The sequence below is a fragment of the Crotalus tigris genome, unplaced genomic scaffold (assembly GCF_016545835.1).
Source record: "Crotalus tigris isolate CLP2741 ecotype Arizona unplaced genomic scaffold, ASM1654583v1 scf7180000018940.2059657, whole genome shotgun sequence".
Classification (NCBI taxonomy): Eukaryota; Metazoa; Chordata; class Lepidosauria; order Squamata; family Viperidae; genus Crotalus; species Crotalus tigris.
In genome coordinates, this window is record NW_024097284.1 from 8841 (window position 1) to 36453 (window position 27613).

The window sequence follows — 27613 nt, forward strand, 5'->3', positions numbered from 1 at the left end:
TGTCTGTCTTGGGTGGCCCTGCACGGCATAGCTTATAGCTTCATTGAGTTACGCAAGCTCTTCGCCACGACAAGGCAGTAATCCATAAAGGGGAAGGTTAAAATAGATATGTTATTATTTCTGGTAACCCTTAATGAACTTTTGCTAACACAAGGATTGAAATGACAATGCTTTAAGTTTATTTATAGATAAGAGATACAGATAGTTCTAACATAACCACAGTTGAGTTTGGAATTTGAGCTCTAATTTATGGTGGTAATTAAGTAAGGGGGCCCATATGACTGCCTCACTCAATGACTACGATTTTGTCTTTCCCATCTGTAACTTTGTAAATCATTAAGCAGAGCATGGGATGCCTCGGGGTGGTGTCTGAGGTTGGTTATTTTCTTACAGACATTTCATTACACAACTAAATAACATTATTGCTGGTAGGGAAATCATTCTCACCAATACTAACAAATTAACCTCTAGTATATAAAATGAGAGCAAGTCCCATTCCCTTCTAGGACCGATGATCCTATCTAGTTTGGTAATGAAATGTCTGCAAGAAAACACCCCAGCTGCTTTCTGAGCACCAAAAACACCGCAGTTCAATCTGAACTATAAATATCCTTTTCTATCAATCCTACACGCATAATTCCACATAAAATTAATGAAATCAGTTCAGCTTACTGAACTAATAAACGCTGCTTGATTAATATTTTGGGTTTCAAAACACATTCACAGTTCATTGCAAAGACAATAAGTTAAGGATGTAGGGGTCTTTTGCATATTAGTAGGCTGCACTCCTTTTTTTCTTGTTCCTTTCTCCTATCCCTATTGAATACTAATTTCAACATTAAATTGTGGGTCATAAATAAAAAGTTATTTGGGGTAATTGACAGTAGTTTTGCCCAATCAAACACAAATATATCTTTGATTTTAGGATCCAGCAAAAGAATCAGGAGGATTAATCTGCCTTCTAATTATTCCAACATTGAGGGATAAAGACACTGTTTTCCATTATTTTTTAATCAGGCTTTTGAATAAAAAGTAATACACAGAGAGTGTTTTTCCTCTTAGGAAACAATGGCATATAAATTTGCCTCTTAAATTTGTAGTTCAATTCAAGAATTTTTTAAAAAATATTTTTCATGACTGTACATCAAGGGTCTTCAAACTTGGCCCTTTTATGACTTATGTACTTCAACTCAGCCTGGCTGAGGAATTCTGGGAGTTGAAGTTCACAAGTCATAAAAGGGCCAGGTTTGGAGACCCCTGATGTACACTCCTTAAAGCTGTGATAGTCCTCTTTCACCAAGAGGAGGGACCCGCATTGAGTGGTGAAAGAGGAAGGGGACACGTGCCTAGCCAGCCAGATCAGCTGAATCAGCCTTGGTAATCAAAGGGGTAACAGATGTCTCAGCCAAGATCGCCCTCTCATTTTTCATTCCAATATTAGGTCTTTGTACAAGATCAGGAATGTCTATGCCAGTGATGGCGAACCTTTTAGAGACCGAGTGCCCAAACTGCAACCCGAGACCCACTTATGAATCGTCAGGTGCCGGGTGGGTGTGGCCCATTGGCTGGGTGTGGCCAATTGGAGGGTGTGGCCCATTGGCTGGGCATGGCTGTGGTGGTAACGGCAGACTGGGTGGGACTAAAAAGTTCAATCAATCAATTCCAACTTTGCAAGATCTTTTTTTTCCTGTGAGAAGTTGAAATTGACTGATTGATTGAATCTTTTTTTTTTTTTTTTTGCACACGGCAGCGGAGGCCTAAAGCTAAAAGGTTTTATAAAACCCATTTGAAGGCCTAGGACTGGGGCGACGGCGCACGTGCCCACGGAGAGGCTCTGAGTGCCGCTTCTGGCACCCGTGCCATAGGTTCGCCACCACTGGTCTATGCCATGAAACAATACTCTTTGTTAGAAAAAAAGAAACAATCTGAAATCAGTATTAAACAACCATTTTGCTTCCACGGTTTAGAACAGGGGTCTTCATACCTGGCTCTTTTATGACTTGTGGACTTCAACTCCCAGAATTCCTCAGCCAGCATAATTTAGAGAATTATCTACAAACACTGTTTATATTTTTATCCTGATTCATATATGATGTCTTAGCAAATAGTTGACTCTACTTGAATAAAGTTGTCTTTAGGAGTGTTCCGTAAAGTTCCAGTTAAGTTGCTGTAGACATATACAAATAAATAAATAAAATGTGAGCCACATCCAGTATCAGTAAAATACAATGGTTATAAAGTTTTTCTTTATTTTGTCTCCTCTGATACTAGTGTACTCAATCTCACATATATCCCAAACCTTTTTTCAAGGAATTCTTAAGGTAACATGCAGAGCAAATTTCTTATTTCTCTAGCAAATATAATTTTGTGAACAGAAATACTTGCTATAGTTGAAGCTATTTTGTAAAAAGGCAGTTTTGAGTTTTTCATAGGCAATAACAGTAATTCTCTCATACTTATATTCAAGTATCCCATATAACTTATCTGCAGGGTGTGTATTAGGTTCATGCAGATTTTTTTTTCCCTGTAATTATTTTATACTCTTTGTTTTTTAGGGGAGTTGGTTGCATTTTTGTGGAAATGATTCAAGGAGTTGCTGCTTTTCCAGGAATGAAAGATATTCAGGATCAGCTTGAAAGAATATTTCTGGTAAGTTCCTCTAACCCTTTTAGTGAGTTTTAATTTTGTTACCGCCCTGCTCTTATCCATAAAAAAAATGAAAACTAGAAATTGTTTTAGATTATTAGTTCTTTTGAACTAATACAGTGCAATATATATTTGTATATCATATGATAGATTAACTAAAATGATCTGCTTCAATTATAAAATCATTAATTACTAAGGAGAATTTTTCCCCTTTTCTAATGAAAAACTTACCATTTGTAGATTGTGATTCTGTAGGAGTTTCCTTATATTTAGAAAAGTAATTCTTATTTTGAACATTATAATTTTGGGATTGGTGGTTCACATCTGTATCATTTTTCTTTTGCACTGGCCATGTGGAATGTAAATGTTCTATTTTATATTCTATTCATTTTTTCAAGGAATTTTATTAAAATATTTTGTAGTATAAATAGAAATGAAAATAAAAATCAGAAAAAGAGGAAAGAGGGCATAGGAGCAAAAGAAGAAAAAAGCAATGATTTCCAACTCTTTTAAGTACGACACAAATACAGGTACAGTCTCAGCTTTTTGCTTTGCATTTCAGGTAATAACAAGATATTTCTATAGCTGCAAAATTAAACCAATCCTTAACCTAAGTTTCATTAATTTATTCTCTATGGAGCATAAATTCCAAATGGAAGAAAACTAAAGGAATTCCTCTGTTTTTTTATATCAGTTGGCTTTGCCATCTCCACCAAGTCTATTGTTTTATTCCATCTACCTTTCTATTGTGAGAAATAAGATCCCTTTCCATTTGTTGACTTCCTCTTTTGTAATTTGATATTCACCTTGTTTATTAAATCAAACCTGGCTTTCCCACTGTTTTATATTCTTTGACTCCCTCTTGTGGTCGAAGAGCAAATCTTTAAGTGGCAGACCTACAAGTATGAAATTTGTATATCTTAACCAGTCAGATTCAGTTAAGGTTGGAAGCTTTTACTCTTTCACAACAAGCACCTCAGAGTTATGAGTTTTAAATCCTATTATCAAATGAGCATGGCAGATTCATAGAGAAAGGCAAAATTGTGCCTTAAAAATTTAAATTACTATGTTTCTCAGAGACAGATTATAAAAATAAAATTATTCCAAGCTTCCTTATTTTAGCTTATTATTGGTGTCCCTCCCCCTCAATTAACATTCATGATGTTTCTAAAATGGCACAGCTGTGAATAGCACAGTATAACCTCTATCTACTTGATGAAATAGAAAAATGTGGGTTAGATAACATCATCATCAGATGGATTTGTAGCTGGCTGACCGGCCATGCTCAGTGTGTGATCCCCAATAGAACTGCATCTACATGGAGGGAAATGTGTAGTGGGGGACTCTAAGGCTCTGTTCTGGGCCCAGTGCTCTTCAACAATTCATAAATGTTTTGGATGAGGGAATAGATGGGGAACTCATCAAATTTGCAGACAACACCATGCTGGCAGGAATAGCCAGCACTCCAGAAGATAGATATAAGACACAGAAGGATCTTGACAGACTTAAACATTGGGCGCTATCAAACAAAATGAAATTCAATGGTGAAAAAAGTAAGCGTCTATATTTAGGCAAGAAAAACTAAATGCACAGGTACATTATAGGTAGTACCTTGCTCAATAGTAGTAACTGTGAGAGGGATCTCAGGATCCTAGAAATCTGAACCAGCAGTATGCTGCAGCTGCCAAAAAAGCCAACATACTGCTGGGCTGCATTAACACAGACAGAGAATCAACATCACATGAAGTGAATACTGCATCCAGTTTTAATCACCATGATGTAAAAAAAGATGTTGAGTCTCTAGAAAGAGCACAGAGAAGAGCAACAAAGATGACTAGGAGGCTATAACATATAAGGAACAGTTGCTGGAATTGTGCATGTCTAGTATAAGGAAGACAAGGACTAGGGGTGACATGGTAGCAGTATTCCAATATCTCAGGGGTTGCCACAAAGAAGAGGGACTCAAAGCACCTGAAGGCAGGACAAGAAGCAACGGATGGAAGCTAATCAAGGAGAGAAACAACCTAGAACTAAGGAGAAACTTCCTGACAGTTGGAACAATTAACCAGTGGAACAACCTGCCTCCAGAAGCTATGAATGCCCTAACACTGGAAGTTTTTAAGAAGAGACTGGACAGCCATTTGTCTGAAATGGTATAGGGTTTCCTGCCTGAGCAGGGGGTTGGACTAGATGACCTCCAAGGTCCCTTCCAAATAACAACAACAATAATAATAATTAATAATAATAATAATCTTTTGCATCAATAAAGGTAAATAATCAAAATAAGATGATTAAGATATAGAAGGCATGGCCTATTGTTTGTTTTTTAAAAAAGAAATACTTTGTAAAAAAAATAGTTTGAATTTTTTTCCACTGCAACAAGCTGCTAGTTCTGCCTCCTAGCTGATGACTCATCAGCCAACTCTCACAAACTACTGTTGTGTAGACGATTATGGAGGCTGATTTCTAGGACTCTTCCTGTCTCTGGTGAGTTCTTCAGCTGAAAAAAATGAGCCCTGGAGATCTTCGCCAAGGAGTATTCAGTTGGCCATATTGTACTGGAAGTCCATATTCTATTCTTTTTTTAATTAGCATTAAAAATTAGCATTCTGGTAGTTAGCATTCTGTTTTGAATTTGAACTTAACTAGATGCCCATCAAATGATTTATTTCTGACTTCCTTTACTCCGAGAGAACAAAATATTTTCAAAATACAAAATCTGCAAAGTATAGCGTTATATAAAATGATATTACAGCTTTCAAAGGAAGACTTTCATTATGTCATTCATTGGAGGAAGCTGTATAACTAACCATTTAAACCCTCATATATAACAGTTGCATAGGTCTTTAGAGATTAATTGAGCCACCTAATTTCTGAGGATTCTGTAGAATTTTTCCAACTGTTAGACTTTTTCTGCTGATATCTTGGTCACCTCCTGAAATAAGATGCAGTTTAAGCAATGAATACAAATACTATTAAGCATGTTTTTCCTTGGTCTTTCCTGACACAGAACTCATAAGACTTGGAATGTAGGCAGAGTAACCCTGGGTATTAATGGTGGCTTAATCACATTTAAAATGCTTACAGAAGAATTAAACTAGTATAGGTAATAGTAAGACTTTTTAAAAATAAGCATTTTTTTTAGATTGCTGGTTTTTCTTTATTTTTATACTTATAAAATAATTTGTATTCTAACTGTACCCAAAACTTTGGGACAGCTAATAATACAATATAAAATTATAATCTAACAAATTATAAAATAATATCATAAAATCTCATAATATAAAATATATTTCACTTCTCAAACAACAGTAAATAATTAAAAATACCTAAATGAGTTACTATCCCAATATTGTTTGACAGCTTTTGTCGAATATTAATAGGAAGGAATCATCCTAAACTTAAGATTTAAGATCTTTAAACTTTTATAGCAGTGTTTCTTAATTTTCTTTTAGGACCACTTCCACTTTTAAAAATTAAGTAGGATTCCAAAAGAGCTTTTGTTTATATGAATTATATTGATCAATATTTACCATATTAAAAATTTACTCATTGCAGCTGCTACCACTTTGTGGTATTATATTATTTTTCAATTATTTGGCAAATAATTTTTATTTCATGAACTCCCAAGACTACCACATCTCAGCAGGTTATCTTGGCCATCCTGTGCAAGATGGGCACATCCTACTTGAGCAGACACAGTTGAATACAATCAAAATGCAAGACATAAAATATTTTATTAGGTAATTACTAGGAGCTTGAATTGGATAGAAAAGTAAACTGGAAATCAGTGCCATTACCTGTTTTAATAACTCTCAGTCAATAGATAAAAAGGTGTTTTTAGAATTAGCTGTAACTCTGAATCATCTTCAAGGATAGTTCCATAAAAATTAAATTCAGGGCTTCCAGTTCCGGTTTTCGACGCTGGCGGACACGTAGAGAGATTTCTCTCCCTGCTGTCCGGTTTTTCTCCTTAGGAAGACCCTGGAAATGGTCAAAAGTCACCCTGGAGGGGCAACCACCGTTGGGGGGTCTCTTGCTGGATCGCAGGGGGGTGGCAGCCTCTCCGTCTGATCTGCAGTAACTCCTCAGGACCGAAGAGGAAAAGAACAGCCACTAACATGGCCCCTCACTTAGTTGAGCCAGCTGAAAGCCCAAAGCACCAACTAAGCATGAAGAAGCAACTGGAGGAGTTGGGTGAGACCCTATTTTTCCTTTTTTCCCTCCCAACTACTTTCCTGTAAAATTTTTTGAAATACCCCTTTCCCCCAGCTGAATTTCGCAGCTTTTTCTCACTTCGGGAATATAAAGCCAAGAAAAAAAAAAGGAACAACAAGATTAAATGACTACTTACCTGTACTTGTAATATCCAGATACCTGGGCTCCCTAAAAGCTCTGTATCTCGACAAAAACTTACTGTTTATTTTTTATTTTTATTTTTTTTTGTTAACCTGGGGAAAAAAACCTGGAATGTTCTTTGTTTCCTCTCTTGAACCGGAGAAAAGCCCTATTCTATATGTTACTGGGTTCATCTAGTGGTGAAAACCTGCTACAACAAGTGGAATAAGTTCTCACTGGGAGATTTCTGAGAATAATTGTGCTTGACAGCAACCAAAAGATTAGAACTTGAAACAGCTGTGTGGTGAAAATAGTGCTTTATAGTGGAGGTGGAGAGTTATTGACTTTTATTAAAAATAGCCTCTACTAAGACTGTTTACATTACAGAAATGGAGGAATACCACCCACAGCTTAATGTCAAACTTATACTTGAAAAAATTCTAGAGGCTACTGAACTAACAAAGTCTACAATGAAAGACTTACATGCCACTTTAAAGCTACAAACCCCATTAGAGGAACCCACACTTCAAACAGCAATAGAAGAAGGAACTAATAATAAAATGGAAGGATGTCAGGAACAATTTACCCAGACCTTTAATATTCAAAACTCGACTTTATTAAAAGACTTGACAACTACAACAGTAACAGAAACTGATCAAAGCAATGCTAAGATGGAACTTCCAGAGGATTTACGACAATATACTGAGATTTCAGATAATCTAGATGATCCCAAAACAACTACAACATCAAACATGATCCTTCATTTACTTCAGTTGAAACTAGAAGAAGACCAATCGGAACGCATGATAAACACATCAATTCAGATATGGAGACTTAAACCATTGGGTCAACAATTTAACGACTGTGAAGGACTGGCTTCCTTGATAGGCTGATGACTGGATGGTCTCACCTGTTTCAAATGATATATCCAGGAAGGAAGGGAGAGCCATTTGAGGCCCAAAAAGTTTTTTATGGAAGCCGGTTTGGCATAAAAGGAAGGCCAGAGTTAGATTTAAAAAAAAAAATGGTTTTCTTTGTTTGATATCTAATGGAAGAGTTTTAAACTTTATCTAATGAGCTAAGGAGATTTTAAAAGATATTATTGGATTTAATAGTTAGACTTATACCTATAAGGGAAATAAATTAGTTATTTAAATAATAAAGCTGTTTATAAATGTTTTAAATGATTGAGTTATAACTAGCAACCTACCAATTTGAATTTGTTATAATGATTAAGGGAAACAGAGGAAATTTTTGATGATATAAACTGATAAATGTATGGATAAGCGTGTTATTGGATTATATATTACCCAATCACCATGTTGCTTTCTTAAATATCTGAAGGTTTGTAAAAATGGAAAATTAATAAAACTTGTTATATAAAAAGAAAAAAATTAAATTCAATAATCAGGATACAAGATGATAAAGCATGAGTCACTATCACCCGAACCTCCCATTCCTGAAAAGGCCACAAGTGGTATATCAGTGTAAGCCAGTGTTTCCCAAACTTGACAATTTTAAGGCATGTGGACTCCCAGAATTCCACAGCCAGCGTTGCTGGGAGTTGAAGTCCTCATGCTTAAAATTGTCAAGTTTGGGAAACACTGGTGTAAGCCATGTAAAGACTCTTCTAAACTTCACTTGCTGATATAGCTAGTCTTCAACTTACAACCACAATGGAACCCAAAATTTCTATTGCTAAGTGAGACAGTTATTAATGACTTTTATTGCCACAGATATTAAGTGAATCATTGCAGCTGTTAAGTTAATAATACAGTTGTAAAGTGAATCTGGCTTCCCCATTGACTTTGCTTCTCAGAAGGTTGCAAAAAGGAATCACATAACCCTAGAATACTGCAACTATCATAAATATGACCCAGTTGTCAAGCACCGAAATTTTGATCACGTGATCATGGGGTACCACAATGATCGTTAAGTGTGAAAAATAGTCATAAACCACTTTTTTTCAGTGCAGTTGTAACTTTGAACTGTGACTAAACAAATGGTTGTAATCAAGGACTACCTGTACATCAGGATTTCAAATCTAGGAAAGCTTTCAAATGGTAGACTATTTCCTTTAGGGGAAATGCACTTGCATCTAAAGCTATAAACAGAAATTGCCTGAAGATTTTTTGAGCTAACAGCAATTCCATTCACTGGGATTCAACCTGAGTTTACGTATTAGAGATATACCTGTTTCCCCTTTAAAACCAAAAGGCCCAATATGTCTGCTGCATGTGTATTCATATTCATATTCCATCTCTTTGTGGAATCTTCATCTTTCACTGACTCACCGGTAGAAACACAATCAAAGAATCATACCTTTTAAAAGTTAAATAGACAATGTACTCTGAAATATCCTACCAGGTAGATAATTCTTTTCATTCAGAATCTTTAGTAACTGACACCCACCAGCTTCTCCATAATCTTTCCTAATTAGAAATTGATTAATTACTTTTAATTATTTATGTAACAGTTAAATCTAACTCCAGATCAGATCTGGGTGGAATATGGGTTTAATCCAGAATGGACAAGTGACAGAATGACCTCCATCAAGGCACTAGCAAGCCATCTTTCTCAAATGCAGTCATTACATTTTGAGTCCAGTAATCCTCCCTTCACCAACAGATCAAACCAGCCAATAGGGGCAAAAATCCAACCACATGTGGCAAATAATCCCTTCAAGAATGCTTTTCACTTCTTTGGAGATTCAGGTGAATTTTAGGTGATATTGAAAGGCATCACCTTATCAATAAGTAAGGTATTCAATAAAATAGACCATAGCCTACTTCTTGATAAGCTATAAACACTGTGGGATAGACAGCATCATCACCAGATTTAACTGACTGACAAACCATACTCAACAAGTAGTCCTTAATGGTACTACATCTTCATGGCTGGAAGTAAGCAGTGGGCTACCACAAGGTTCCATATTAGACTCAATACTCTTCAATAAGTTCATAAATGACTTAGATGAAGGAATAGAAGGGGAACTCATCAAATCTGCAGATGATAGACTTGAACAATGGGCTCTATCCAACAGCATGAAATTTAATATGGAAAAAACAAAGGTTTTACACTTAGACAGGTATAAAAATCAAAGTTACAAGTACAGATTAGATGAAACCTGGCTCAAAAACAGTAACTATCAGAGGGACCTAGGAGTCCTAGTGGATGATCACTTAAACATGAGCCAGCAGTGTGCGGCAGCAGCCAAAAAAGCTAATACGATCCTTGGTTGTATAAACAGAGGCATAGAATCAAAATCATGTGAAATATTAGTACTGCTTTATAAGATCCAACCTGGACTACAGCATCCAGTTTTGGTCACCACATTACAAAAAAGGTGTCAAGACTTTGGAAAAAGTGCAAAGAACTCTAAGCTAAAGTGATTAAACAAAAACATATGAAGAAGGGTTGCAGGAATTGGGTATGCCTTGTCTAGAGAAAAGAAGGACTAGGGGTGGCATGATAGCAGTCAGTATTCCAGTATTTGAGGAGCTACCACAAAGAAAAGAGGGTCAACTTATTTTCCAAAGCACTAAAAGGAAGACAAGAAACAATGGGTGGAAACTAATTAAGGAGGGAAACAACCTGGAAGGTTAAGGAGAAACTTCCTAACAGTGAGAACAATTAATCAGTGGAACCGCTTGTCTTCAGAAGTTGTAGGTGCTTCATCAGTGGAGGTTTTTAAGAGAAGACTGGACAGCCACTTCTCTGACATGGTGTCCTGCTTGAGCAAAGGGGTTGGACTAGAACAGGGCTTTTCAACCGGTGGTACGTGTACCACCTGTGGTACTTTGCCACATGGCAGATGGTATGTGACCATCCTAGAAAAGTATAGTGGGGGAGGGGAATGAGCCGAAGCGACCGAAGTCTGAGGGAGAGGTAGCTGCAACTGTAGGATTGTCTGGGCTCAGCAGAAGGAGCCAGCATTGGTACTTCAGAAGCAGCTTGGAGCTGGAGGTGAACTGAAGAAAAGGGGGGAAGAGAGGAAAAGCTATAAAAGGAGGTGATTTGGGCGGGAAAGGGGGAAAAAGACAACAGGGAAATATTTAATCCCTTTAAACAAATGTAATTAGTTTTACCCCCTTTAATTAAGTCTGTCAATGGCTTTTAGAAAGTTTTCTTTGAAGGTAAACAGGCTTAATTTAAAGCTAAAGCTTTTTGTAATTGCCAGAGCCTTTCAGTTTCGGGTTGCAACATTGTGACATGTGACATGTCTGAGGCAGTTTAAAGAAAAAAACCCTGGAGTTTATATGTTTATTTTGTGAGCCTTTGTTGCTTGGCACTTGATTCCTGTGTCTTTAAGGGTGCAGCGAAGGGATTTGGGGGGTACATTCTTACTACACTGTGGAAAGAACTTAGAAGGGAGAAAGGAAAAAGAGCCATGAGGGCTGAGGAATTCTGGGAGTTGAAGTCCACAAGTCTTAAAAGTGTGAAATTTGAAGACCCCTGTGCTAGCTGGTATTGGTGCATATTAATAAACATGGATAAATTCATCATACATTTGTCAGTGCAAAGGGAAAGTGATTCAGCAAAAGAACAGCTACCGAAGAAATTAAAACTGTACTTTTTTTCTTTTTTTTCTACAGTTTGTAATATTTTATTAGATTATAGAATAAAATACAAAAATACAAAAGCAAATAATAGAACACAGTGGGGAGGAAAAAGGTGAGGAAAGTGAGGGGGAGAAGGGAAAAGAACAGACTTCCTCTGTTGCAGTAGAAGGAAGCATTAACATTGAACCTTAACTTTTTACTTTTCCATAATATTACAAACTAGCCATTTCTATAACAACAAATGAATATAACCAGTAACCCAACCCCCCCCCTTTTTTTTTTAGTCATCAAGTTTTTGGCACCTTGCTAAGCACTGGTGGTACTCAAATAGTATCATGTCCTAAAAGTGGTACAATCTGTGAAAAGGTTGAAAAACCCTGGACTAGAAGATCTCCAAGCTCCCTACAGCTCTATTCTGATTGATATTGATATCAATTTATTAGATTTTTCCCAGTTGGCATCTACTAACAAATAAACATGAGTGACTTTAAACAAAATAACTATGAAGCTTTGAGCTATTATTTCTTCTGACCCACCATTCTCTGCCTACTAGACCACATGTGACAGATATAATGAGGGTAGGCATTACTGATGATTTGCCACCCTTGCTGTTATGATTTACCTTTGTTTGATCATATTTGCTCCTTCTTTTTACCAATATTTCTCAGGCATTTCTTCTATATCGCATACACTTCTGTTATTCCAATTCACCTTGAGCTTCAATAAATCAAGATTCCTCAAATAGCAAGCAAGTAGTATCTTCCTCATGCCCCAATAATGGCAGAAACAAGGACTATTACAAATAAGTTGTGATAGAAAGCAGAAAGAATTCTTCAGTACAAGTATCTTCTCCAGTTGGCTTTTGGTCAATTGTATATTTTGGTCAATTGTATACCAAATACACTTTTGAATTTTATTTTTCCCATTCCATAAGAAGGCATGCCACCCCAATTGTAAATCATGTCCCTCCAAATATAACAACCTTTTGTTTCTAAGAATTATCCGTTCTTTTACCCAGAATGGTAATACAGATGCTTGATAATATAAAACCCACTCTGGTAAACCAAAACCTCCATTTTCCTTGGCATCTTGTAATGTTTTCATTTTGATTCTAGCTTTTTTTCCTTGCCAAATAAATTTCAAGATTAATGAATTTAACACTTCAAAGAATTTTTTTCTCAAGTTTTATAGGTATTAATAATAATAATGATGATGATAAAGTTGGAAGGGACCTTGGAGGTCATCTAGTCCAACCCCCTGCTCAGGCAGGAAACCCTATACCATTTTGGACAAATGGTTATCCAGTTTCTTCTTAAAAACTTCCAGTGTTGGAGCATTCACTACTTCACTGTTTTCTTTCCTGATAAATGCCAGAAAGAAGCAAGTGAAAGCTATCCACAATTAATTTCTTAAATATTAATATTGGTAACAAATTGAAAAGTCTCATGTCCCATAAAAAAGGAAGGTCAAAATATACAGGCAATTGTTACAAAAGAATCTGGCTTAGTTTGGTCATAATTCACTTAATGCTAAGCTGTAATTGTTATCTAATTATATTTTATATGGTAGTTTTAACATGCAATTTTGACAATAAAATCTGTTTGAAGTCATGGTTGAAAGTAGTTTATAAAATCTTGCTTACTTTAACCATACTTTGTGGTTCATTCTAAACTCTTTCTATAAGAACCAAAACAAATGACTAAACACACAGATTCCATTCAGCTGAAGGGATGATGGAATATTTCCTGATCTAATATGTAGATCCGAAGAAAGTTCTGTATGGTCTCAAGGTCTGCCCCTGCTTGATAGTAATGGGTTATTTGGATGGGTCTTGAGCTTAGGAATTCTAGAAATAGCTATTTTCATTCCTGATGTGAAGGTAGACAGTATCTTTTAAGAAGGCTATCAATATCATACATTTTGAGTGGAGGAATTTTCATTTAGCTTTAAAGTTTTTTCAGAAATTCTTAATGTTATAACAGCAAGCTTCCTATGTCCAACAGAATTTGGCTTAGTGAAAGTCGCATGATAGAGTTCTGCCTATATTGATTTGTAGGCCTTTATGAAGCAAATTATTACAACTATGTCTCTCTGGAGCAGCCTCTTAGCATAATATTTTTAGGATAATCCTTTTACTAACATCTAAACTGTTCTTAAAAGAGCTTTCTCGTCTTATTTGCTGATTTTAGATTCTTCCTCAGGCTAACCAAAATGATCTATAGGGAGAAAATATGGGAAGAACCTCCTTTTACCACGATCATCTCAAACAAGGCTTTCATTCTTCTGGCAGTAGTAGTTTGCTCACTCTTGAAAAAAACCACATATGTAGCATTAAAGTTATTGGTAAATATTTAGTTCTTATCTTCAGATTAAATATTTCTTCAAAGAACAAAGGCTTATGTTAGTGAAAGTTGCATACAAAAATGATACAAACTTTTTTCCTGTTTTAAAAAACCAATTTAGAGAAATTAGATTGATACTATTATGTGGCACTCAAAAGTATTCCATAACCTTGACCCCATCTGCTAACATTTTTTTAAATGATGAAGATTGATTGATTTGGTCTGCTTCTAGATGCTTGAAAAAAATACATATATGTTGAATAAAGTATAAGAAGATGTCAATGGAACAGAAGAACTTGGAATTTTTTTGAAGTTTATTTTGCTTTCTTCTTTGCTTTCAGTTCTTAAATTATCTTTTGAGAAAGTAAAGTAGCTACTTGGAGAAGTTGTCTAAGTGAGATCTGGCAACAGCTATCCCCCCCCCCCCAGTCCTGTGGTGTATTTATTGTTTGTAGTTCACTCTGAAAGTGTTACTATTTTGTAATTAGATTTGTACCTGTGTAAAATATTTTTAAAAACTGAGAACAATGTTGGTTCCTTCAAAAAATGTGGGAACTGAACTAGTGTCAGATAATCTACAAAATTGTTGTAGATTTGAATGGATTACACTTAGCAAAATCGGTGTAATCTTTATTGATTTCACATTGGTAAACTGTAGTCAATTCATCTCACATGCAGATGCATATATATTTAGATATATATTGTCCATGTTAAATATAGGTTCTTTTATTGTAAATTACTTTTCCTGGAAAATTAGATTAAAAGATTAAGATTAAAAAATAATTTCAAAATATAAAATTAATTTCTAGTAATTAGTTTACATTTTGTATTTTTTGTGACTGATGAAATAAGTTATGGTATATGAAATCTTGCAACTCAGTACTTTTAAAAATATAGCTATACAGGACCAGGTTTTTCATCAAGAAGTTAGGTTTCTTGATATTAACTTACTAAAACCATATTGTCTTCTAAGGAAAGCAGCTCTGAATTTAATGCACCTGCATGTGCAAATTGCCAGTGGAAACTTTTCTGTCTCATAATATTGTATTTCCAACAAATCTAAGATTATCCTCCCATTTTAGAGAATAAATTATTTAGGAAAAATCTAGTGTTGTTTTGAAAAAATACAGTAATAAGTTGCTATAAGTTGCTATAAGAGTAAATTGTCTGCTTCCACCTACTGGGCATACTAAATATTGCATAATGCATTTAAAGGCTCTAAGGCAGGAGTAGGCAACCTTGGCTCTTTTATGACTCGTGGGCTTCAACTCCCAGAATTCCTGAGCCAGCATGGCTGGCTCAGGAATTCTGAGAGTTGAAGTCCACGAGTCATAAAAGAGCCAAGGTTGCCTATCCCTGCTCTAAGGCAATCTGTCTCTGTACAGAGTATTCAGTTTAAATGAATTAAGTAATTCATCATGTTATTTAATACACTTACATTTTATATGTATACCCTTCATTTTTGAATTAGTAGCATCACTCTCCTTTTAATTAGGTAATAAAAATTAAGGATCATAACTTTTTCTATGTGTAAAATAATTTGTGACAAAAGTAATCATAAAGTTTGACTGATTGATATTTATAAATTATATAAATTGTAAATAAGTTTAACTCTTATTAATCTAAGTTTAAAATGCTCCATAATAAGTGATCATCTATATTAAAAATGAATATATTTTTCTTTGTCTTCTTTCAGGTTCTAGGAACTCCAAATGAAGAGTCATGGCCTGGAGTTCATGCGCTACCACATTTCAAGCCAGGTTAGTTTTGCATACTATTAAAGTTATATATATATATCATTTTGAAAGATATTGGTTATATGAAGAGAAGCACCATCTCAAGGTTTAGTGTATTAGTAATAAAAAGTCATTGCAAAATGCAGATTATGATTTCTAATGAACCTAAAGTTAAATTATACCAACATTTAATTTAATATTTGATCAGAGATTCTTTTCTTTATCAGGAATCATTCTTTGCTTGAAATTTATGTATGTTTTTATTACATATGTATTTGGTAAGAAATATTATGAAGATGCTTGAATGAACAGTCTGTGGTGCCTTCCCATAGATATTCTATATGTTAACTTTAGCTAGGGAGAACTTTAGCTTTTGGGCCACCTATTTACTTCTTTCCCTCTGTATTTTTCTCTCCCCCCCCCCAATTTTTATACTCAGCTAGTCTAGAAATATCTCAATTCTGTATTATCTTTTCAAGACATTTAGTCCTAGGAGACTTTTAACAATGATTGGAAACATCACACTGCTTTTCTCATCCCATTTTGGCATCTCTTTTATCAAGAAATCAAAATGCAATTTTACACCTTATTAGGAATTATAATGGGAGCTGAAGCATCTCAGCTCAATGTTTTAGAGCTGTAAAAGAAGAATGTACTTAGCCAATAAATCAATGTGTTGCTCCTAAAGAAAATAGTTACATATTGTATTTTCTGAAATAGTGAATTGGATATGGACCCATTTGAAACTGATATCCAAATTTTTCAGAATCAATTGTTGTAACATTGCTTTTGATCTATTATATTGAATACCAGAATTGCTTCAATGTAATTAGGATGTACAAAGTGGGAATGTAATATAAAAAGCATAGAGCTAACTATTAAGCTAGAGAAAATTGGCAATAGTAATAACACTTAAGACTAATATACTGCTCCATAGTGCTTACAGCATACATCGAACAGTTTACAATGTCAGTGTATTGCCCTCAACAATCTGGCTCCTCATTTTACCGACCTCGGAAGGATAGAAGGCTGAGTCAGTCTTGAGCCCCATCAGAATTGAACTGAAGACTGCAGGCTGAGTTTGCTTGCAATATTGCATTCTAACCATTGTGCCACCAGGGTTCAAAATTATTGTTTGAATTATTATCTGTATTAATATTATTTATTGATGTAATACTTTTCTTCTTTTCAACAGCATTATCTTAACTTTTATGGGCAAAGTACACTAAATATTAAATAGTTTAAAAAAGTCTATTAGATAAGCAAAAAATTATTCTAAACAAAACTTGCAGTGTTTATATCTTTCATTCTATAGAAATTAACTATTTTACAATAGTGTCCCAAAATGTGACTGGAATTAATGTTTCTTCCCATGCTTTATGTCTTGTGTTTCTGTTGAAATGTTAATAATTCATTTTTCTAAAGAGTTATCTTTTTGTTAAAGAATATTAATGAAATACTGATGGTTATTATTTTATAAGCTGAGAAAACTCATAGAATGTGATTTGGTACAGTGTTTGAAATCTGGCTTGATTTTGTAAGTGTAATCATTGTGACCTATGGTTTTGCTCTTCTTGTTTTCAAAAATATTTTTCAAAATACTCATTGAGCCAATTCTTCTCTCTCAACCAAATCTCCTAAACCTAAACAGTTTTGCTGCAGGGAAAAAAATGAAGGAAGAAATGTTAAATATTGCTTTGGACTTCTGAAAGAAAACTGTGATATAGTCCTAATCAAATAAATAGGAATGGAATAGAATAGAATAGAATAGAATAGAATAGAATAGAATAGAATAGAATAGAATAGAATAGAATAGAATAGACGTTGGAAGTCTTCTAGTCCAACCCCCACTCAAGCAGGAGAACCTATACCATCTCAGACAAGTGATTGTCCAGTCTCTTCTTAAAAACCTTCAGTGATGGAGCGCCTACGATTTCTGAAGGCAAGCTGTTCCACTGGTTAATTATCCTCACTGTTAGGAACTTTCTTCTTAATTCCAGGTTGTATTAGATTGTATTGCACATTGCTGGCTCATAGTCACAGTTTGGGCCAGGTCTTATCTAATCTGTACTTATATCTTTGATTTTTTCCTGCCTAAATGTAAAACTTTGCTTTTCTCCACATTAAAACTCATTTTGTTGGATAGGGTCAATTATTCAAGTTTGTCAAGATCTTTTTGGATCCTGAGTTTATCTTCTGGGGTGTTGGCTATTCCTGTCAGTTTAGTGTCATCGGCAAATTTGATTAGTTCTCCTCCTATTCCTTCATATAAGTCATTGATGAAGATATTGAAGAGTCCTGGGCCTAAGATGGAGCCTTGTGGTACCCCACTGCTTACTTCTCTCCATGTGGATATGGTACCATTGAGGACTACTCATTGAATACGGTTTGTCAGCCAGATACAAATCCATTGTTATTACTTTCTGATTATTATTTTTAAAAAACATTCATACTCCCCAACTACCCTGTAGTATAAAAGACTTTTAAAATGATATAAATATGCATTTTCCCTATAAAGTATTAAATTGCTAGGAACATTAAAAGATCTGCTTTTAAAAAAATAAAATTATAATTAGAAAAATGTGAAATTCATTTGGAAGGAAACTTTGTAGCTTTCTAAGACTGCTGTTTAATTTTATGAGGAGTGCTAATGGTATTTCTGAATGAATGAATATGTTCTTTTATTTTCATGTGTAGTACTTGATTTAAGAAGAGAAAAGTGCCTTGACGCTAGGTGGCAGTCAGGAAGCAATTCTGATCTGTTATTGTTTAATGGTGCTATACTGCATAATGTTTGTCTGTATGCATATAATGTTTTGTTTATTGAAGAGCTTTAAAAATAAAATTAAAATGAAATGTTAACTTTTTGAAGTAATTGTAAACTTCAAAATTTTAATACTTTGTCTGTTATCACTTGAAATTAGCTTTGAAACAGTGATCTTTACAAGTTGAGAGCTTAAGGGAAAAGTAAAGTTAAAAAGATAAAGGAATCCTTGCAGATTTACTGTGCTAGTAGTAACCAACTATAGTGGGTGGTGCTCATCTCGTTTTCAAGGCCATTGAGCCAGCACTGTCCGAAGATTACCCTGTCTCGTGGCATTTGGGTCTGGAACTTGGGCTGCCTAAAGTCTTAACCACTGAGCCACAAAAAAGCAAAGTTATCATTATTTTATTTAAGTAATACTGTCTATCTGCAAAAGTAAATATTATGATTATTTAAAAATTAGTAAAATATTATGTTTACTAAAAATTCCTATTCATATGTTTCATGTTTGCTTAAAATTACCCAATTCCTTGGTATGTTCTTGCCAGGACCAAATCCTGCTACATGTGATTCCAGTTCTCTACCTTCTATTTCTACCTGCTGTTTTTAAATTGGCCTTTTAATAAGGCTGTACAGGCCAGCAGCTAATGTGCCATCCACAGTGGGAATCTTCAATGCTTGGTTCTAAAAAAGTTTCAACGAAACTACTAGAGTAATTGTTACTACTTTCAGAACCCAAGACACCTTGTTCACTGCAGCAACCTGTATGATATGCTTGATATCGCATAGCAACCTGTTAAGATGGAGGACAGGTTGAATTCTTAGGGAGAGAGGTGAAAGGAGTTTTCTTTCTTCATTGTTCTGCGTTCTATATGTGACCATATGTGTATCAGTGGGATATTTTTTGATATGATTATATACATGTGATCCAAACCTACTACTCACCCTGAAAGGCTGAAAAGGTTCCTTTCAGCTAAGGTCTTACTAGTTTATATGCCCATTGTAAATAATTACTGGCAATCTAATTGATTGTTTGCAGCATTCATTGTGATTTAATTAAAATATTTTAATCTGAACATTATTAGCACCTTGAATTTAAAAATATCTCAACCTTTGTCCAATGTGATTCAATACAATGCTTGAGCATTTTACATTCTGATAAATTGCATAATATAATTGTTCTGCATAGAAACTATACCAAGACCTGGTTGGTTTAAAAGAAATTATCTTACAATTAATACAACTTCTTTAATACAATTGTTAACAAAAATATGTCTCTGTTACCTGAAGCCTGTTACTTGGGAGGAAAAGAAATAAAGTGTCAAAAAGAAGGGAACTGATTCCAATAAGAAATTGCAGTTTTTTCACCCATTTTGGCTGTAGCCATACTTACCTGTGATCACAAATTACCAGTGAAAAATGTGATGCCTGGTGGGGGAAAAGGTTGCTTAATGTAGAATAGTGTAGTACAGATAGTCCTTGACATATGACCACAATTGAACCCAAAATTTCTGTAGCTAAATGGGACAATTGTTAAGTGAGTTTTGACCCATTATATGACCTTTCTTGCCACAGTTAAGTGAATCATTGCAGCTGTTAAGTTAGTAACAAGTTGTTAAGTGAACCTGGCTTTCTCATTGACTTTGCTTGTCAGAAGGTCACAAAAGGGGATCACACAACTCTGGGACACCATAACAGTCACAAATATGAGTCAGTTGCCAAGCTTCTGTATTTTGATCATGTGACCTTGGAGATGCTGCAACAGTTATAGGGGTGAAAAATGGTCATAAGTCACTTTTTTCAGTGGCATTGTAACTTTGAATGGTCATTAAATGAACTGTTGTAAGTCAAGGACTAATAAGGTATTGAAAACACAGGATTAATTTTCAGAGGTGTTTTTAGAATAGTCACTTTGTTTGAGACGAACAACCCTATCTCAATGGCTGTACTTGTAAAATTTAATTTATGCTGCCTTGAGCTCTGGCAGCATGTGTAAAACAATAATATAAACAGTATTATCAATTATACTTAAGCATTACATTACTATTGTACAAGAACTGTGCACAGTTTTGTTCTTTAGTAATTCTGAAAGAATTATGTCCTTCTACATAGAGGAAATAGTACATAACTAGAACTGAATGTCTTATGCTAGTGATTTAGGAAGTATGTACAAAAAAGAACTTTTGTTTCTTGGTTTATTATTATGGGAAAAGAAACAAAGTATTACTATAATTGTAGATATTTTTTATCCAAACAGAGACATGAGTAATACCTCCCACTTTGTTTCTACATACATTATATATCTGATTTCAATTTGAAATTAATTTATTTTTTTTGTAAAAAAATTTTTAGTTTCAATTTTTCATTACATTCATAAAGAGTACTTCAGATAAAGAATAGAATAAGTTTATACACACAACTTTTGGTATTGTTCACCCATTTCCCTCCAAACCGCATCCACCCTCTAACCCAGGGGTCAGCAACCTGCAACAGTGAAAGAGCCACTTGGATCCATTTCCCTCACAAAAAAAAAATCCTGGGAGCCGCAAAATGTGCGCGCGCACACGCGCGCGCACGCGCATGCGCACAGAACACAGGGCTTGATTGAAGAGAGGAGCTTAAGGCAAAACGTGCGCCTGCCCTGCCCCCCATCCAGCTCTGGTATGAACGGGCTCTGCAGTCCTGGCTTCTCTTCCCTTCGGAAAAGACTGCTCTCCCCTCACCCCGCGCTCTCCCTCTCTGGGACTTTCTTCTTGCTGCCTTTTGGCGCGAAGGTTCCCAGGGAGCGGAGGAGGAAGCCGACGGAGAGAAAGAGCTGCTGCAGTGAATGTTCTGAGGCAGCAGAAGACGGTCGCTCGGGCTCGCCTATCTCAGCCTGCTGCAGGAGGCTGGAGTTGAGGCTTCTGGTTTGCTCTGGGAGGGGTGCTTGGAAAAGGGAGGATGGGAAGCGGAAAGTGGGAGAAAGGACGCCTTCCAGCTCTCTGGGGTTCTTTCGCTGGGAGGTGAGGAAGCAGCAGTTCTGCTCCGTGGGAGGTGGGAGCAGGCAGCCTCTCCTTCAAACTTTGCCAAGTGACTCCAGGAGCGAAGCGAGCTACGAGTCCTAGGAATGTCAACTTTGCGAAAGAGGGAGGCGATGGTGGGATTAAAATAAAACGGGGGGGGGAGGTTGAGGAAACCCAGCAGATGCTTACATCAGAGGGCCAGCAAGAAAGGCAGGGAGAGGAAGAAAGCTTTCGGGGCTTGTGCACAGACATAGCGGACTCTTTCTCGTCTCCTGCCCTTGCTGCATCTCCTGTGGAGATCATTTGCAGCTCTCTGTGTCTCTGCAGCTTGCTTCTTGAAGCGATTTCAATCAGCCCCATTCATTGCCAAGAATCCCCATGGAAGTCAATGGAGGTCTGCGGCGAATCAAAAAGCCAGCTGCAGTACCTCCACGTCCGTTGATTTGACCGGCTCAGCGGCCCGGGGACGAGCAGGAACCGATGCCCCCACTGCCCGCCGGGCTTGCTGCCTGGCCTGGGGAAACACAAGGCAGGCTTAGCGCCCCGGGGACGGCCAAAACCCAATGCCCCTGTCGGCCGCACTGCCGCCCAGCCCGGGGAGACGCGAGGCAGGCTCAGCGCCCCGGGGACGGCCAAAATCCAATGCCCCTGCCGGCCGCCACTGCCGCCCAGCCCGGGGAGACACGAGGCAGGCTCAGCGCCCCGGGGACGGCTACAAACAAATGTCCCCGCCACTTGCTGCCTGGCCCAGGAAAAAACAAGGCTGGCTCAGCGGCCCGGGGACAGCTACAAACCAATGCCCCTGCCGCCTGCCGCACGGCCCGGGAAGATGCAAGGCTGGCTCAGTGGCCCGGGGACGGCCAAAACCCAATGCCCCTGCCGGCCGCCACTGCCGCCCAGCCCGGGGAGACGCGAGGCAGGCTCAGCGCCCCGGGGACGGCCAAAATCCAATGCCCCTGCCGGCCGCCACTGCCGCCCAGCCCGGGGAGACGCGAGGCAGGCTCAGCGCCCCGGGGACGGCTACAAACAAATGTCCCCGCCACTTGCTGCCTGGCCCGGGAAAAAACAAGGCTGGCTCAGCGGCCCGGGGACGGCTACAAACCAATGCCCCCGCCGCCTGCCGCACGGCCCGGGAAGATGCAAGGCTGGCTCAGTGGCCCGGGGACGGCCAAAACCCAATGCCCCTGCCGGCCGCCACTGCCGCCCAGCCCGGGAAGATGCGAGGCTTGCTCAGCGGCCTGGGGATGGCTACAAACCAATGCCCCCGCCGCCTGCCGCACGGCCGGGGAAGATGCGAGGCTGGCTCAGCGCCCTGGGGACGGCCAAAAACCAATGCCCCTGCCGGCTACCACTGCCGCCCAGCCCGGGGAGGCGCGAGGCAGGCTCAGCGCCCCGGGGACGGCCAGAAACCAATATCCCCGCCATCTGCCGCCCGGGGAGACACGAGGCCGGCTCAGCGGCCCGGGGACGGCTACAAACCAATGCCCCCGCCGCCTGCCGCACGGCCCGGGAAGATGCGAGGCTGGCTCAGCGCCCTGGGGACGGCCAAAAACCAATGCCCCTGCCGGCCGCCACTGCCGCCCAGCCCGGGGAGGCGCGAGGCAGGCTCAGCGCCCCGGGAACGGCCAGAAACCAATATCCCCGCCATCTGCCGCCCGGGGAGACACGAGGCCGGCTCAGCGGCCCGGGGACGGCTACAAACCAATGCCCCTGCCGCCCAGCTCGGGAAGATGCGAGGTCAGCTCAGCGGCCCGGGGACGGCCAAAAACCAATGCCTCTGCCGGCCGCCACTGCCGCCCAGCCCGGGAAGACGCGAGGCTGGCTCAGCGGCCCGGGGAGGGGCAGGAACCGATGCCCCCGCCGGCTGCTGCCCCCGCTGGGCCTACCGCCTGGCCCGGGGAAGGGCAGGAACCAATGCCCCTGCCGGCCGCTGGCCCCGCCAGGCCTGCTGCCCAGCCCAGGGAGACACGAGGCCGGCTCGGCTGCCCCTCCGCCTGGTGCAGGTAAGCCCCCTCCCTCCTCCCCACTCACCCTCCATCTCCGGGTCTGCTCCTGCTTGGCCCACTAGGGCCGCAGCTTGCGGGAGGGCTGGCCCTTTCAACGGAGGCTCTGCTGGGCCGCTCCCAGCATCGATCCTGGGGCTTCCCCGCGCGGCTCTCTGGCCACATGCACCTCGGACTGGGCCAGCCCCGGAAAGGCCCTTCCTGGCCACCAGGGGGCAGGGCATCTGGCTGCAGGGCCAATCGGGAGCAAGGGGCAAATCTGCATGTGTGTGAGAGAGAGAGAGATAGAGAGAAGGGAAGCACAAGTGCCTCTCTGTCTCTGTCTGTCTCTCTCTCTATGAAAATGGCGGAGAAGGCTCCGGAGCCGCAGGAGGTGGCTCAAAGAGCCGCATGCGGCTCCGGAGCCGCGGGTTGCCGACCCGTGCTCTAACCTCTTCTCTCACTTCCCTTTTTCCCTCTTCTTCCTCACTCTCCCCCTCTCCTCCTTCTCCTCAACCTTCCTACTTACTTCTCCCCTTCTTCCTATCTTCTCACTCCGGATGAAGTCCAGGGGAAATGCCGAGCAATTCCTCTCTCCAAATTGAAACATCAATATTATATACAATAAAACTATTTCTACTTATTTGACCTATTTAACCTCCAACCCATCCTCCCACCACCTCCCACCCCCCTCCCCCCTGACTTCCCAGAGCCATGTGCAGGGTTTATACAAACATATTAAACATAATCTACTTAAGTTTACTAATTATACAATAACCAAAATCATACTAACCCTTAACTCTCTTCAAACTTTAACATCATAACTTTATAAACAAATTCATTACTCATAAAATAAATGAAACTTTGTAGTTCCATATTTCTTCTGAACATATTCTATCCATCTTCTCCATACAATAACATATCTCTCTTGTGAATGATCCTTTAAATAAGCAGAAATTTTAGCCATTTCTGCTAAATTAGAAACCTTAAATACCCATTCTTCTAAAGAAGGCAGAGAGTCTTTCTTCCAATATTGACCCACCAATAATCTTGCTGCTGTTATTAAATTCAACATTAAAATAGTTTCTTTAGCATCAAAATCCACAAAAATACCCCCAAAAAATAATTGGGGAGTAAACTTAATCTTCCTTTTAAAAACCTTTTGAATGTTCCACCAAATCATAATCCAAAAGGCTTTAATATTTTTACAGGTCCACCAAACATGAAAATAAGTTGCATCCAAGCAACCATATCTCCAACATTTAGGTTACAGGTTCGGGTACATATAAGACAACTTTTTAGGATCCAGATGCCATCTATAAAACATCTTATAAAAATTTTCCCTCAGATTTTGAGCCTGCATAAATGTAACATTTCTAATCCAAATTAACTCCCATAAATCCAATAAAATCGGTTCCTGAATATTCTGGGCTCATTTAATCATACAATCTTTTACTAACTCTGTTTCCGAATCCAATTTTATTAATTCATTGTAAATTCTTTTAATATGAGCATATTTCTGATCTCTAATCTGAATTACCAAATTTTCATCTGCTAAAGTGATTCCCACTTTCTTATCTAAGGTCCACCTCTCCACTATTTGCAAATATTGAAACCATGATTGTAAAATATTTTCTTGCCTTAACAAGTCTGAAGACTTTAGTTGCCAATCAGTTGTTGTTGTTGTTAATTGCGAAGTCGTGTCCGACCCATCGCGACCCCATGGACAACGTTCCTCCAGGTCTTCCTGTCCTCTGCCATCTTCTGGAGTCCATTTAAATTCACGCCTACTGCTTCAGTGACTCCATCCAGCCATCTCATTCTCTGTCGTCCCCTTCTTCTATTGCCCTCAATCTTTCCCAGCATTAGGCTCTTCTCCAGTGAATCCTTCCTTCTCATTAGGTGGCCAAAGTACTTGAGTTTCAACTTCAGGATCTGGCCTTCTAAAGAGCAGTCGGGGTTGATCTCTTCTAGGACTGACCGGTTTGAACGCCTTGCAGTCCAAGGGACTCGCAGGAGTCTTCTCCAGCACCATAGTTCAAAGGCCTCAATTCTTTTGCGCTCAGCCTTTCTTATGGTCCAACTTTCACAGCCATACATTGCAACTGGGAAAACCATGGCCTGGACTATACGCACTTTTGTTGGCAGGGTGATGTCTCTGCTTTTTAGTATGCTGTCTAGATTTGCCATAGCTTTCCTCCCCAGGAGCAAGCGTCTTTTAATTTCTTGGCTGCAGTCCCCATCTGAGGTGATCTTTGAGCCCAGAAAAATAAAATCTGTCACTACCTCCATTTCTTCCCCATCTATTTGCCAGGAATTGAGAGGGCCGGATGCCATGATTTTGGTTTTCTTAATGTTGAGTTTCAAGCCAACTTTTGCACTCTCCTTCTTCACCCGCATCAAGAGGCTCTTTAGTTCCTCTTCACTTTCTGCCATTAGAGTGGTATCATCTGCATATCTTAGGTTGTTGATATTTCTCCCGGCAATCTTAATTCCAACTTTTGATTCATCTAGCCCTGCCTTTCTCATGATGTGCTCTGCATATAAGTTAAATAGGCAGGGCGACAGTATACAGCCTTGCCGGACTCCTTTTCCAATTTTGAACCAATCAGTGGTTCCGTGTCCGGTTCTCACTGTTGCTTCTTGACCCGCATATAGGTTTCTCAAGAGACAAATGAGATGGTCTGGTACTCCCATCTCTTTAAGAACTTGCCACAATTTGTTGTGATCCACACAATCAAAGGCTTTTGCATAGTCAATGAAGCAGAAGTAGATGTTTTTCTGGAACTCCCTAGCTTTCTCCATGATCCAGCGTATGTTGGCAATTTGATCTCTAGTTCCTCTGCCTCTTCGAAATCCTGCCTGTACTTCTGGTAGTTCTCGATCCACATACTGCTGGAGTCTAGCTTGTAGGATTTTAAGCATAACTTTACTAGCATGTGAAATGAGTGCAATGGTGCGATAGTTTGAACATTCTTTGGCATTGCCTTTCTTTGGAATTGGAATGTAAACTGACCTTTTCCAATCCTGTGGCCACTGTTGAGTTTTCCAAATTTGCTGGCAAATTGAGTGTAGCACTTTTACTGCATCGTCTTTTAAGATTTTGAATAGCTCAGCTGGAATACTGTCACCTCCACTAGCTTTGTTGTTGCTCAGATTTTCTAAGGCCCATTTCACTTCACATTCTAGGATGTCTGGTTCGAGGTCAGTGACCATCTCATTGTGGTTATCTGGGATGTTAAGCTCATTCTTGTATAGTTCTTCTGTGTAGTTTTGCCATCTCTTCTTAATCTCTTCTGCCTCTGTTAGGTCTCTGCCATTTTGGTCCTTTATCATGCCCATCTTTGCATGAAACGTTCCCTTCATATCTCCAATTTTCTTGAAGAGATCTCTGGTCCTCCCTATTCTGTTGTTTTCTTCTATTTCTTTGCACTGTTCATTTAAGAAGGCATTCTTATCTCTTCTAGCTACTCTCTGGAATTCTGCATTCAATTGGGTGTATCTTTCTCTTTCTCCTTTGCCTTTCGCTTCCCTTCTTTCCTCAGCTATTTGCAAAGCTTCCTCAGACAGCCATTTTGCTTTCTTGCATTTCTTTTTCTTTGGGATGGTTTTAGTTGCTACCTCTTGTACAATGTTGCGAACTTCCATCCATAGTTCTTCAGGCACTCTGTCTATCAGATCCAGTTCCTTAAATCTATTTGTCACCTCTACTGTATATTCATCAGGAATATGATTTAGTTCATACCTGAGTGGCCTAGTGCTTTTCCCTACTTTTTTCAATTTAAGCCTAAATTTTGCAACGAGAAGCTCATGATCTGAGCCACAGTCAGCTCCTGGTCTTGTTTTTACTGACTGTATAGAGCTTCTCCATCTTTGGCTGCAGAGCACATAGTCAATCTGATTTCTATGTTGACCGTCTGGTGATGTCCATGTGTAGAGCCGTCTCTTGGGTTGTTGGAAAAGAGTGTTTGTTATGACCATCGTATTCTCTTGACAAAATTCTATTAGCCTGTGCCCTGCTTCATTTTGTACTCCAAGGCCAAACTTGCCTGTTATTCCGGTTATCTTTTGGCTTCCTACCTTAGCATTCCAATCCCCCATGATGATAAGGACATCATTTTTTGGTGTTAATTCTATAAGGTGCTGTAGGGCTTCATAGAACCGGTCAATTTCATCCTCTTCAGCACCAGTGGTTGGGGCATAGATTTGGACTACTGTGATATTGAATGGTTTGCCTTGGA

General features: G+C 38.9%; 1 protein-coding gene across 1 annotated transcript in view; it reads left to right on the forward strand.

Moving 5' to 3' along the window:
• Positions 1–2502: 2502 nt before the first annotated feature.
• LOC120314515 (cyclin-dependent kinase 14-like) overlaps positions 2503–27613 on the forward strand; it is a gene marked incomplete at its 5' end in the record, with an annotated part of 111429 nt that continues 86318 nt past the window's right edge. Inside the window, 2 exons of the mRNA XM_039357703.1 lie at positions 2503–2649; positions 15585–15648. Coding sequence (XP_039213637.1) covers positions 2503–2649; positions 15585–15648 — 211 coding nt within the window. The remainder of the gene's footprint in view (positions 2650–15584; positions 15649–27613) is intronic.